We start from the raw sequence: 13844 nt of genomic DNA on the forward strand, positions 1-13844 counted from the left end.
CGACCTTGACAGTTTTAGAGATGTGTTTTGTCCAGCGAAAATCACTGCTGGACAAAACACATCTCTAAAACTGTCATGGTCGAGGGTGTCTTGACATCACTCAGCAAGAGCATTGGCATCACTCAGCTTGTAATGCCCAGATCATGTTCACATGAAGATTTCTTGATATTAGTGTTATGGAGAGAGTATGTGGATGCTGGGTTTTTCCTCCCAAAATGTGTGGTGGTACACTTATCCTCAGTCATCTTGAGTTGCCACTCCGTGATCCACTGTTGCATTGTGTCCAGGTCCGATTGCAGGAAAGATCTAGAGAGTTCAGGATCTGTCCTTTTCATCTCAAGATACAGCTTGATGTCATTTGCATATTTCAGCCCCATGGCATTCTTTAAGTTGGCATCTATGTCAATGTTATATTTTATCCTTTTCTTTTTCTACTATTAGAGACCTTCTTTTACATTTTCTTTCCCAGAAGCCTTATCTAGAGAATAAATACATATACAATCCCTTTTATGATATATATGCTAAGCAATATTATCGATGTGAATGAAATGGTTGCCAAGATTTTCAATGTAAAATTATATTTCAATGTAAAATGGCGGTGCCCCAGCATGGCCACAGCTTGTGAGCTGAAACTAGATAAAAAATTTTAAAAAATTAAATTAAAAAAAATTTTTTTTTAATATATAAATGTGTAATTTCATTGGGGAATTATTTTATACACATATATAACCCATTTTATAATAATTAATAAAGAATTTTATGAATGAAATAAAATTATATTGATCATTATATGCTCCTGTTTGAGATAGAAAAAGAAATTAGTCCACTGACATAATTTAAACCATCAATTAATTTGGCAGGTGCTCTGTGATGTAATCATTGACGTGGTAGCCCAGCAAACAATAGAGATACTTTTATTCCTGCCAGTAGCCTTGTTATTCTTTCTGTTTCAAATTAATAAAATATATTTTTTTAATGAATAAATATCATTACTCTTTTACTCTTTTACTTGTTTCAGTCATTTGACTGCGGCCATGCTGGAGCACCGCCTTTAGTCGAGCAAATCGACCCCGGGACTTATTCTTTGTAAGCCCAGTACTTATTCTATCGGTCTCTTTTGCCAAACCGCTAAGTGACAGGGACGTAAACACACCAGCATCGGTTGTCAAGCAATGCTAGGGAGACAAACACAGACACACAAACACACACATACATATATACGACAGGCTTCTTTCAGTTTCCGTCTACCAAATCCACTCACAAGGCATTGGTCGGCCCGGGGCTATAGTAAAAGACACTTGCCCAAGGTGCAACGCAGTGGGACTGAACCTGGAACCATGTGGCTGGTTAGCAAGCTACTTACCACACAGCCACTCCTGCGCCTTAGTAGTGAGAAAAATAATTTTTTATCTGAAAAATTTAAAAACAATATTTTAGTAATAATTTTTTTTTTTTACTTACGCTTTTTGCTGACCCTCCTAGATTGGTGAGATCAATAATGATTTAGTTGAAGCATTTAGGAAAGCATTGGACAAGAAAAGAATTTCAGAGAGATGTTCTAGCAAAAAAAAGATTGCACAGGTGTGGTTGTGTGGTAAGAAGCTTGCGTCTCAACTATGTGAAATTAGATTCAGTCCTATTTTGTGACGTCTTCTACTATAGCCTCAGGCCAACTAAAGCCTTGTGGGCAGATTTGGTAGATGGAAACTGAAAGAATCCCATCATATATGTTTGTGTGTCTGCGTTTGCCCTCCCCACCATCGCTTGACAACTGATGTTGGCGTGTTTACGTTCCCCATAACTTAGCAGTTTGGCAAAAGAGACCAATAGAATAAGTGCTAGGCTTCAAAGAATAAGTCCTGGGGTTGATTTGTTCAACTAAAGGTAATGCTCCAGAATGGCCATAGTCAAATGACTGAAACAAGTAAAAGAATATTTTTATCATGGGGTTGGTTGGCTGAAAGATACAGTTGGAATAACTATGGAAGGAGGGATGGACTTCGGTCAAAATGGTGTGGAATAGACAGAGCTAAGGGTTTTGTAAGCTAGTTGTTGTGTAATGGTAAGTCTTTCTTAGTCAGTGAGATGGTTAATTTGGGTATATTTGTGTGTGGAAGATCAATACTTTGCCAGATATTTGAGCAGTTCTCTACTGTTGGTCTTAATTTATAAAATGAGTAGTAACTGGATTAGGGCTGAAGTATTTTGTGACTCTGAAGTAGAGGATTAGCCTTTGTGGTGGTCTTTTTCAATGTTATGCATGTGAAGTCACTATGAGACATTGAGAGATTGTGGATTCTGGCATTTGTAGCTTCAATGTAATTTAGCTGTCATTTATGTATAGATAAATATAGGGCAAGTATTTTTGTTTTTTAGATATTTGCATAGCTCACATGCCTAGTGAAAATTAGGTTGTCATCTCCATTATATATATATATATATATCATCATCATCATCATCATCATTTTACTATGTCCATCTTCTATGCTGGCATCAGTTCAACAGGATCTGACAAGTCAGATGACTCCAATGACTGCTTTGGCATGGTTTCTATGGCAGGATGCCTTTCCTAGTACCAACAATACACACATGTATACATATACACATGATACGATTTTTATTACTATTATTTTTTCTAAATTTTCTGTTTGTTTTTTTTTTGGCAGGGGGATTGTGGGCCAGATTTTTTTTTGTTTTAAGTTTTCTGTGTTTTTGCACAAAATATCTCAATATTTTCATACAACCATAAAATAAACATTTTGCAAATATAAGTGCCTTCTGAAGCCCTAAGGTTCTCTACTAAAGGGCCTGTTTTGTGAGATGAAGCAAGCACAAAAATGGGCTGCAAATCAGTTTTCTCACAAATATGATATCTGCTAGGTTGTAGAATACAAGAAGCATTCAGCCCCAGAAATGTTGATAAAATATAATAGAAAACTGCAGCAAGCACAAATGTACAGATGATGATAAATGCCCCATCTTGTCAGATGATAGCTGTCTCGCGTTCATATGATAGTGAGACATCTGTACATCAATTTGATTTGAGTGATAAAACCTTGTACAACACTTTTACCACTCTCTCGGTCACCATAGAATTGGTTCCAGTGACAAGTATTGCAAGATGACTGGTACTATTTTGACTGCAAGTTTTATGTCAGAGTATCTTTCTGCTAGAAGGACTGCTTTCCCTGTAGCTTTGTCAAAAATAATGGGAGCTTCCTCTAGCCCTCGGAAATCTATTTAACTCATAGATGGGACCTGGACAGACACTATCATTCCAGATCAGAAGGGACCTGAGAGAAATTGTAATTAAGGGGTGACTCCATGCTCCCCACAACTCCAGAACTCATGAACTGGAGTCTCACCTCCAGATGCAGTTTAATACCCTACCCACAATATACATGCATTTTTTTTTCCTTTTTCTTAAAAATTACATTTCTAATTCTTTGTATATAATTTTATTTTATATTCTGTTCCCAAAGCAATTATTTTCTTTTGCTTTACATTATCACAGTCATAAGAATTTCATTTTAATTTCATTCAATTTTTCTTTAATAAACTGTAAATACTTTGTTTGGTTTTATATTTCAGTTTTATGATTTTATTTAAATAGCTATAACATCTTTTATTTCATCTCAGTTATTATTAAATGTTTTTCTATCTAAAATTAGGTTTAGTTTTTTCTCTCTTTTGATTAGTGAAGTTGGTTATCTTATTCCGTTATCAGGTGTGTCATCACCAGTGCAACAAACTAAACCCCAGTACTTTTTGGTGGTGTCTGGTTATGAATCCATTCCGGCAGGAAGCATGATAATAAATCCTCGGACAGGTACACAGCAGCTGCTTAAACAACATTCCTGCCGTTACTTCCTTACATTGCTGTGTGTGTGCGCATGACAGTTTCATTCCAATATTACAATTTGTTTAAAATAATTCTGCTCTTAATTAGTTTCTTCCGATTCTTACCACTTACTCTACTACTAAACCAAGTTTAATGCATGGTTTTTGGCTTTATTTTTCTTAAACTTTTGAAATCTATTGTATAACAAATCACTGAGGGATTTTGAAGTTTTAATAGACTTTCATGAAATCCTTTTTCTCTCTCTCTCTCTCTCTCTCATCTCTTTTATTCCTGATTCTCTGACCGTTAAATTCTGTTCTCCTGTATTCTTTCTCAATGAAATTTGGTTTATGGCTGTGACTGCCATAGTGTTACTAATAGTTATATGAAGGGTTTACTGACATGTTTTTTTAAGGGTTTACTGACATGTTTTTTTTTTGATTTTTTATAATGTAAGGAATTGCATGAAATTCAAGTCCAAAGACTAACAGAATTATTCATGAATGATATTCCCTGTTATTTTAAGAACCCTTATTGTAAAACAGTTACCATAGTTTGTTTTAATGATTAAAAGAAACCACTCTTGTTGCTAATCCATAAAATCAAATGAATTTAAGATTTATTGATAAATATTATCTTTGTGTATCTATTGCTGTGAAATATGAACAGTGGAAACATGGAAAGACTGGATAGGAAGGAAATAAATAAGACGAATTGAATGTCTGACATTCTTTTAAAAAAAAGCAAAGAAATAGTAATTTCCTTTATCTTTTTTTTCAATTTATCAGAAACCTTTGAAAATAATTTATGTTCAAACATAAGAATACTGTTTAAAGATTAAATATCTTTTGTGTTGTCCTTAAAGATGAAATTATTTAGGAAACTTTCTCTTAATATGTGTTGCTGTTATGGGTTCAACAGTTTGCATTGGAACATGTTTGTAAAGCTAATACTTGGATATGTGTATAAAAATGTTAAATGTTAAAAGGCGGCGAGCTGGCAGAAACGTTAGCACGCTGGGCAAAATGCGTAGCCGTATTTTGTCTGCCATTACGTTCTGAGTTCAAATTCCGCCGAGGTCGACTTTGCCTTTCATCCTTTCGGGGTCGATAAATTAAGTACCAGTTATGCACTGGGGTCGATGTAATCGACTTAATCCATTTGTCTGTCCTTGTTTGTCTCCTCTGTGTTTAGCCCCTTGTGGGTAGTAAAGAAAAAGACATAAAAATGTTAAATGTCATAAAATGTGATTTTGATAGGATTTGATGCAATAACATTTAAATTTGGAATCAGATGATTTCTCCTTTCAGTTTGCTTATTGAGTGTTTAAAATGATTCCTTTTCTTCTCAATTATCATTTTAACAATATAATTTCTCACACAAATACAACAGTTTTCAGTAAATTTTCAAAGATTATCTTGGAACTCATTTCCCTTACACTTAATTTTACCATTAGATATCGATTATTATTATTATTTTATATATTCCATAATGCTTATTAATGACTTTATATAATCACTTCGGTTTTTTTTTATTTCATTATGGAGTGCATTTTAGAGTAGATTATATATTAGATTGAGGTTGTTGTTTTTTTTGTTTTATATTGTTTTTTCTTTGACTTTTTCTTGAATTTTCTGAAAATAAATATTATGAACTATTTTCTAAAAGCATGCATTTTTTAAAGATCATAATTATAGGCTTTTCTGTAAAGATTCAGATCTACATATAATGAGTAGAAATTCATGTAGCATATACAATATTTTGATGATTGTAATAATTAGCATTGTTTTTAGATTGAATAAACTCTAATACTGAACTTGGATGAGAAGCCAACATCTTAAAAACAAAGGAAAATAATAAATTGCTTTAATTCTCTTTAAATTTATCAGAGAACTTTGAAAATAATCACCAATCACAATTTGACGCAGGAATAATGTTTAGAGATTAAATAAATTTGGCTTTCATTGTTTTTGAAAAAGAAATGATTTGTCAAACTTCCTCTTAAAACCTGCTGCTGCGATTTGTTTAGTAGATTTCATAAGAACATCTTTCCATGCATTCTTAATCTCTCGTGTCATCTCATCTGTCAGGAGGGTACATCCTTTACAGGTTTTGATCTGATCATGTCCAACAAAGTCCTGACAATAATGGAAGCCATTATTGGGATTACAGCAAAGCATAAATTTACATAACAGCAAAGTTTTAAATATCTTAACATTTAAACAAATGATTGAGCTTGAATGCTACCACATTTAAATGTTGCTGGTTGTTCAAACTAGAAATAGATGCCAAATACCCCTCAAATCATATTAAAAGGAAAAAGAGAAACACATTGAATAATGAAGCTCTAATTATACTAATAATACAATTATACTCTGTCCTAAAAAAAATACAAATAGATGGTCACAACTGAAATGTGTTTCACTGTAGGTCTATCATTTTCATTTTAATTACCTAAATTACCAAAGGCCATGGATGCTTTCTTCTTTTTTCTTATATGTTTTTTCATATAAGTTTTCTGTCTGGTAGGAGTCAAGTAAGGACGGTGTTATACTGCTGACATCTGTTAAGGCAAAAACACATCTTCATGGATATCTCTGGCATGTTAATTGATGAGAATTCTCAAATCCATCTCCCCTTCTAATTCAAAATCAGTAGCAATTATCTCTGGGTGTTTGCTCACCATCTCCTGAAGTGAGGATAATTTCTGTAAATCAAGAATTTATTTTCTGTGCTATTTACTATACTTTCCTCAATCTTCTCTTAGTGGTTACTCTCTCTTTTACTTGTTTCAATCATTTGACTGTGGCCATGCTGGAGCACCGCCTTTAGTCAAGCAAATCAACCCCGGGACTTATTCTTTGTAAGCCCAGTACTTATTCTATCGGTCTCTTTTGCCGAACCGCTAAGTGACAGGGACGTAAACACACCAGCATTGGTTGTCAAGCAATGCTAGGGGGACAAACACAGACACAAACACACACATACATATATATATATATATATACATATATACGACAGGCTTCTTTCAGTTTCCATCTACCAAATCCACTCACAAGGCATTGGTCGGCCCGGGGCTATAGCAGAAGACACTTGCCCAAGATGCCACACAGTGGGACTGAACCCAGAACCATGTGGTTGGTTAGCAAGCTACTTACCACACAGCCACTCCTGCGCCTAAATATTAAAAATATTTTAAAAAATTTAAATTGTCCATAGTGTTTCAAAACAAAAATAGATCTGCATTTTATACGTTCTAAGAATAAACAGGAAGTTTTGTCACAGAAAGCTCTAAGTGCTGTGTTTATTAAGATACTTGCTTTATTTGTTTTCCATTCATTATATCATGTTTAGTTCCTGAAGTAATGTTGAGATGGCGAAGCTGAACTGCTGTAATTGTTGCTTTCTGATTTGTTTTCCTCTGAACTTAACTGACCTGTTGTGTTAATTAGGAAGTTGAAGTGGTAGAAATGAATGCCCTCTAACCATTGATCTAAATTATTGATTAATTTTATTCCATTCTGATTCATAAATGGAATTTGTTTTTAACAACCCACTTAATATATCAATACAAATTAATGTAGGAAATGATAAAATTACATAACGAGAAATTATTCTTTCCAGCTTAATTGTGATCAAAGTAAACCTGTTTTATTATTTTCAATGGAAAAAAATATCAAAACTTAAGAAATTTTTGAGAAAAAAAGAAAAAAGCAAAAACTAATTTTCTGTAAATGACAAATCAATAAGCTGAAAATCACATGATACATACTCAGTTAACTAATTAGTAATTCAGAAATTTGGTAATAATAAAAATTTAGAAGCTGTGTGTGTGAGTCCTATTATATTGTTTTCTTGAATGAGCCACATTTTTGCTACCAGCTATAAGAGATAGCTGGGTGGTTAAAAAATTTACTTCACAATCATGAGATCCCAATTTCCATTCCACTATGTGGTATCTTGAACAAAGTATCTTGACCCAAACCATAAGTGAAATTCGGTTGACAAAAACTGTTTTGGAGTCCATTGGACAATCTGTATTGGTAATTCAAAAGGGCTGGCCTGTCTCACAAACTCTACCTGAGAATTATATGATTTCACTTGTTTAGAATACACAGCCATTTACTCACTGGTTCAATGAGTTTGTAGTTTATTTGATAGAACAAGTGGATACTCATCACCAAACCCTTTTTTTTTCTACTGTGACAATAACAACACTAAAATGAAAAAAGTTTGATCGAATTCAAAAAAATGAGTTTATATTAAATCTTAGAAGATCTAAAATATTTTTATTAAATGAAAGACCATATTTTTCAAAATGTTAAGAAAGAAAAATATATTGGTTTTGCTTCAAGGTCTTCTTGGTAGCTGCATTCTTGGAACAATAAAAAGATCTTTTACAGTGATATGCAAAAAGAATTGTCAATATTCTTGAAATTATGGTGATACTATGTTCAAATATAATATTATTTGGAGAGTACAGTTCATCAAGGATAGGATTGATGCAAAAGTAGTCAAAGAAAATCCACAAAATAGAAGGCACCTTTTAGAGACTTGCTTCATGAGGCTAGATTTATAGTGCTTAGTTAGTCTTCAATGCTCCAAGGTTTGAAGAGATCTATTATATGCATATAAAATAACAGTAGGAAAAACATACCTCAAAAGGAAAATTTACTACCAGAACATCCGCTGTGCTTGAGGAGACCTATTGAGTCAAGTACATGAACATCGAAATAAATATCAATGGAAATAGTAGTTGTGATACCTGTGCCGGTGGCACATAAAAAGCACCGTCCGAACGTGGCCGATGCCAGCGCTGCCTTGACTGGCTTCTGTGCCGGTGGCACATAAAAAGCACTATCCGAACGTGGCTGATGCCAGTGCCGCCTCGACTAGCTTCTGTGCCGGTGGCACATAAAAAACACCATCTGAACATGGCCGATGCCAGCGCTGCCTCAACTGGCTTCTGTGCCGGTGGCACATAAAAAGCACCAGCCGAACGTGGACGATGCCAGCGCCGCCTTGACTGGCTTCTGTGCCGGTGGTACGTTAAAAGCACCAACCGATCGTGGACGATGCCAGACTCCCCTGGCACGTAAAAAACACCTACAACACTCGTGGAGTGGTTGGTGTTAGGAAGGGCATCCAGCTGTAGAAACACTGCCAGATCAGACTGGAGCCTGGTGCAGCCCCTGGCTTCCCAAACCCCGGTCGAACCGTCCAACCCGTGCTAGCGCGGAAAACGGACGTTAAACGATGATGATGATTAATTGTCAACAAGAGGCACTTCCTGTAAGTTGTTTAAAAAGTGATTGTAATTAACTACCAAGACAGCAAATCTTTTCAAACTGCCTCAATAGAAACTGAAACCATTTACTAAGGTAGCTTATCAAGATGAAGACAGCCACTCAATACAAATATAAACTTGATGAAGAGAACTTGGAAAAGCCTATCTAATATGCAGAAAAGGCACATGATAAAAATTCAGCATTTATATGATTTGCTAATCAACCTATAGAGCTGTAAAGTTAAAATATGAATTCATTTCAGCCTTCCTCTGATTTGCTGTACAGTAATTCTCCTGTAACAATCTGCACACAGACTAACTGCATTTATTGATAACAAATTATATAATCAATGTATTGAATTTATTATCTAATTTAAATGCTAAATTTCGGAAGGTCAAGTTAATTCAAAATTTGATGATCTGAGAATTTGATATCCTGTCTGACAAAAAGGGTGTTTCAAAATTGCAGCAGAAATGCTTCACAAGGACAAAAATTTCCAAGAGATGGTGTCTCCCACTCAGATTATTATATCTTGACCCCTGCAATGGAAGCTTTTAAAAGAAGATAAATGTGTATATTCTACTAGTTCTATTGTAGGTCACAGATAGATCCCTTGGTTAGGAAACATGCTCATACTGCCTAAACTTATACAATTTGTATATAATTTCTGGCTCTGTTATTCACACAAAATACGTAATAGGTGCAGGAGTGGCTGTGTGGTAAGTAGCTTGCTTACCAACCACATGGTTCCGGGTTCAGTCCCACTGCGTGGCATCTTGGGCAAGTGTCTTCTGCTATAGCCCCGGGCCGACCAATGCCTTGTGAGTGGATTTGGTAGACAGAAACTGAAAGAAGCCCGTCGTATATATGTATATATATGTATGTGTGTGTTTGTGTGTATGTCTGTGTTTGTCCCCTTAGCATTGCTTGACAACCGATGCTGGTGTGTTTACGTCCCCGTCACTTAGCGGTTCGGCAAAAGAGACCAATAGAATAAGTACTGGGCTTACAAAGAATAAGTCCCGGGGTCAATTTGCTCAACTAAAGGCGGTGCTCCAGCATGGCCGCAATCAAATGACTGAAACAAGTAAAAAGAGAATGCATTTAAATTAAATATTTGATGGATTTTGTATGTGAATCTGATTTAAGATTTTGACCCATGCCAGCATGGAAGGCAGACATTAAGCAATGATGGTGATGATTTATCCTTATTTTAAAAGCTTTGCTACTATACAGACATGCAGAGCTAAATGTTGCAGACAGCTCTTTTATTTTACATCTGACTATTGTATGTACGTGGAAAATAATTTTGTTTATACATTTTGGTGACATCAGTGAGACATATCAACATTTAAGACAGGAAGCTCAAATATAAACTCTATGAATATTACTACATTTAAACCTTTCAGTATATTTATCATTATTTGATATCAGTTTCACTTGTTAAAGATAATATTCACTGCTGTTGTTCTTATAATAGAGGTAGAATTAATTTCAGTGGAGGCAAAATAAATTTCACTAGTTACAATGTAATGATACATTGGCCATAGTGCTTGTATCTAGACAGAGGAATCAGGGGTAGATGGGTGTAGTTAATGTTCTGTATAAATTCTTGAAGTCTGAGTACCAGAGAAATGCAGTTTTGGAGAAGAGGAATTTATATATTACTAGCAGTATCGCCTGGCGTTGCTCGGGTTTGTAAGGGAAATAACTATATAAGCATTTTTAGAGAGTTATAGCAAAAAAATGCATTAAAAATGGGAAAAAAATGATGGTAAATTTTTTTTTAAATCGTTGACTCATCGTAGACATTTTTAGAGAGTTACTTCCCTTATATAATAGCGAAAAAATGCATTAAAATGGGAAAAAATGATGGTAAATTTTTTTTTAAATCATAAACTCATCGTAGACGCGCGCTAATACCCAGAAGGGCTCGATAAGAATCACGACTATAAGATACCCGGTTTTGGTTAAACTGCACCGCAAAATGTGGGAGTAGTTAGGAATCTAAATCGTAAGAGACAGACACACAACCTCACTTTTATATATAAAGATGTGTATCAATTCATTTTGCAAGATTCCTGATGTGAAATTGTGTTGAAACAGATATTGTTGTATTTTGGGATGGTAATTTTTTTTTTTTTCCAAATAAACACACACACACTTGTTGTTTGTCTTCACTCATTCATTAGTTATTTTATTATTTTAACGTCTATCCATTGACCAGAACTCTTCCTTCACACAACTGTGACCACTTCGGTGACACTTTTCATTTCTGTGTGTGTTCTTGCTCCAGTTACGCCATTTAAATGTAGTGATATTCACAGAGAATGGAGTAAGTGGAGCAAGAACACACAGAAACGAAGAGGTCACAGATGTGTGATGAAAGATTTGCAGATAATGGACAGGCATTAAAATAATAAAATAAAAGTAATAAACGAGTGAAGAAAAAAAAATATATATATATATATATATTTTTTTTTTTTTTCTCTCCTTGTTTCTCTCCGTGCTTGTTTTCTGTGTATCTTTCTGTTGAAGAGCGTAGGCTCGAAACGTAAAAGACTTGTTTTATTTATATTCCTGAGTGCCATACTAATACAATTGTTTGTTTGTACTCCACCTGCCTTCGTCTTTTGTTTATTTTCATAAAGCTTCCCGTTATATATATATATATATATATATATATATATATATATATATATATATATATATATATATTGTGTGTGTGTTTATTTGGAAAAAAAAAGTAATAATAAATATAATGACCATCCAGAAATACAACAATGTAAGATTTATATATTGTATTTTATGCATAGTTCAATGAGATATGGAATAGATATGGAATAGTACATGCATCAAATGGGTTTATGTGAGGTCAGTCATCATCATCATCATCATCATCAGTATATCATTAAATTTAGAAAAAGAGGAATTGTAGATCCAGGAAAGCAAAATATTTTATCCACCTTAACATATATTAACAGAAATAATTCTTTTCAGCTGTTTTTTTTTTAATAACATTGTTGGAGTTTTATAAATATTTAATATTTATATCTTGTTGCTTTGCTTGTTATATGTTATAGTTTTTTTTGTTGATTTTTTTTTTGGTTTTTTTGGCTTATAAACTAATCTTTTTAAATAAAATGTGTACATTCAATAATAAGTAATAATTTTTATGTCAACCTCTTTTTTTTTCTTTTTTTCTTTCAGGTCAGGTTTATCTGAATGCAGATGGGACTATCTACAGACACAATCCCAATCAAACTCTTCCTGCATCTGTTTCTTTCAGTCCTGCTGGACCTCCTATCTTTTCTCAACACCAATTTGTCATGGATGCTCGACAATATCCTGTAAGGTTCTTCCCCATTTGGGTTTTTTTTAGTATCTCACTCATACACACACACACACACTCTCTCTCTCTCTCTCTCTCTCTCTCTCTCTCTCTCTCTCTCTCTCTCTCTCTCTCTCCTCTCTCTCTCTCTCTCTCTCTCTTTCTCACACATGCAGAAATTGTTTTAATAAACATAACTTAAACTCTGCAATTGTCATCAATATTCTTTTCCACATCTAATTATTTTTAAAATAATGGAATGAATTTTATAAGAAAAATTAATTTTTATATTCAATAGGCGCAGGAGTGGATGTGTGGTAAGTAGCTTGTTTACCAACCACATGGTTCCGGGTTCAGTCCCACTGCGTGGCACCTTGGGCAAGTGTCTTCTACTATAGCCCCGGGCCGACCAATGCCTTGTGAGTGGATTTGGTAGACGGAAACTGAAAGAAGCTTGTCGTATATATGTATATATATATAAGTGTGTGTGTATATGTTTGTGTGTCTGTGTTTGTCCCCCTAGCATTGCTTGACAACCGATGCTGGTGTGTTTACGTCCCCGTCACTTAGCGCTTCAGCAAGAGACTGATAGAATAAGTACTGGGCTTACAAAGAATAAGTCCCGGGGTCGATTTGCTCGACTAAAGGCGGTGCTCCAGCATGGCTGCAGTCAAATGACTGAAACAAGTAAAATAGTAAAAGAGAAATGAATTTGTAAGAAAAATTAAGTTTTTATTCAATTACAATATATCACAAAATCACGTATCACTGAAAAAATAGTAATGTCTTCTACTGAAAAGAAACTCATTGCAGCCAGCTGAAGTCAGAAAATTCTAAATAGGTCACTAAATGAATACATTCTAATAAAATTTATGATGCTTAGTTATAAATCCTAATAAAACAGGATCATTTGTGTGTGTGTATGATCATTACAGCATTGAATCTATACCATATATGTGTATGTATGTGTATATATGTGTGTGTGTGTATATATATGGACATTAAACGATGATGATGATGATTATATTAAATTAGAGATAAAACCACTATTAGGCAAATCATACAATGAAAAACTTAAGCCAATACATAAGATTAATTAATTTATATTATTTTAAATATATATCAAAATTATAAAAAAAGATAATTAGTATAACACTACGATCGTTTCATGGCTGTCGAATTTTTAAGAATTGGACAGCCATGAAACGATCGTAGTGTTATACTAATTATCTTTTTTTAATAATTTTGATATATATTTAAAATAATATAAATTAATTAATCTTATGTATTGGCTTAAGTTTTTCATTGTATGATTTGCCTAATAGTGGTTTTATCTCTAATTTAATATAATATAATATTTTACTATAAAATTGGATTCAATCCT

The 13844-nt window shown here is 34.0% G+C and overlaps 1 protein-coding gene across 7 annotated transcripts in view; it reads left to right on the forward strand.

The window, feature by feature from the left end:
• Nucleotides 1–13844, forward strand: part of LOC115211112 (cAMP-regulated phosphoprotein 21) — a 242178-nt gene that overhangs the window by 219440 nt on the left and 8894 nt on the right. For 6 of the 7 annotated variants that reach the window (XM_029780027.2, XM_029780028.2, XM_029780031.2 and 3 more), the window contains 2 exons: nt 3728–3829; nt 12340–12479. In XM_029780027.2, the coding sequence (XP_029635887.1) occupies nt 3728–3829; nt 12340–12479 (242 nt within the window). The remainder of the gene's footprint in view (nt 1–3727; nt 3830–12339; nt 12480–13844) is intronic. The other variant, XM_029780030.2, reaches the window with a different exon arrangement.

Source organism: Octopus sinensis, linkage group LG4 (genome assembly GCF_006345805.1).
Source record: "Octopus sinensis linkage group LG4, ASM634580v1, whole genome shotgun sequence".
NCBI lineage: Eukaryota > Metazoa > Mollusca > Cephalopoda > Octopoda > Octopodidae > Octopus > Octopus sinensis.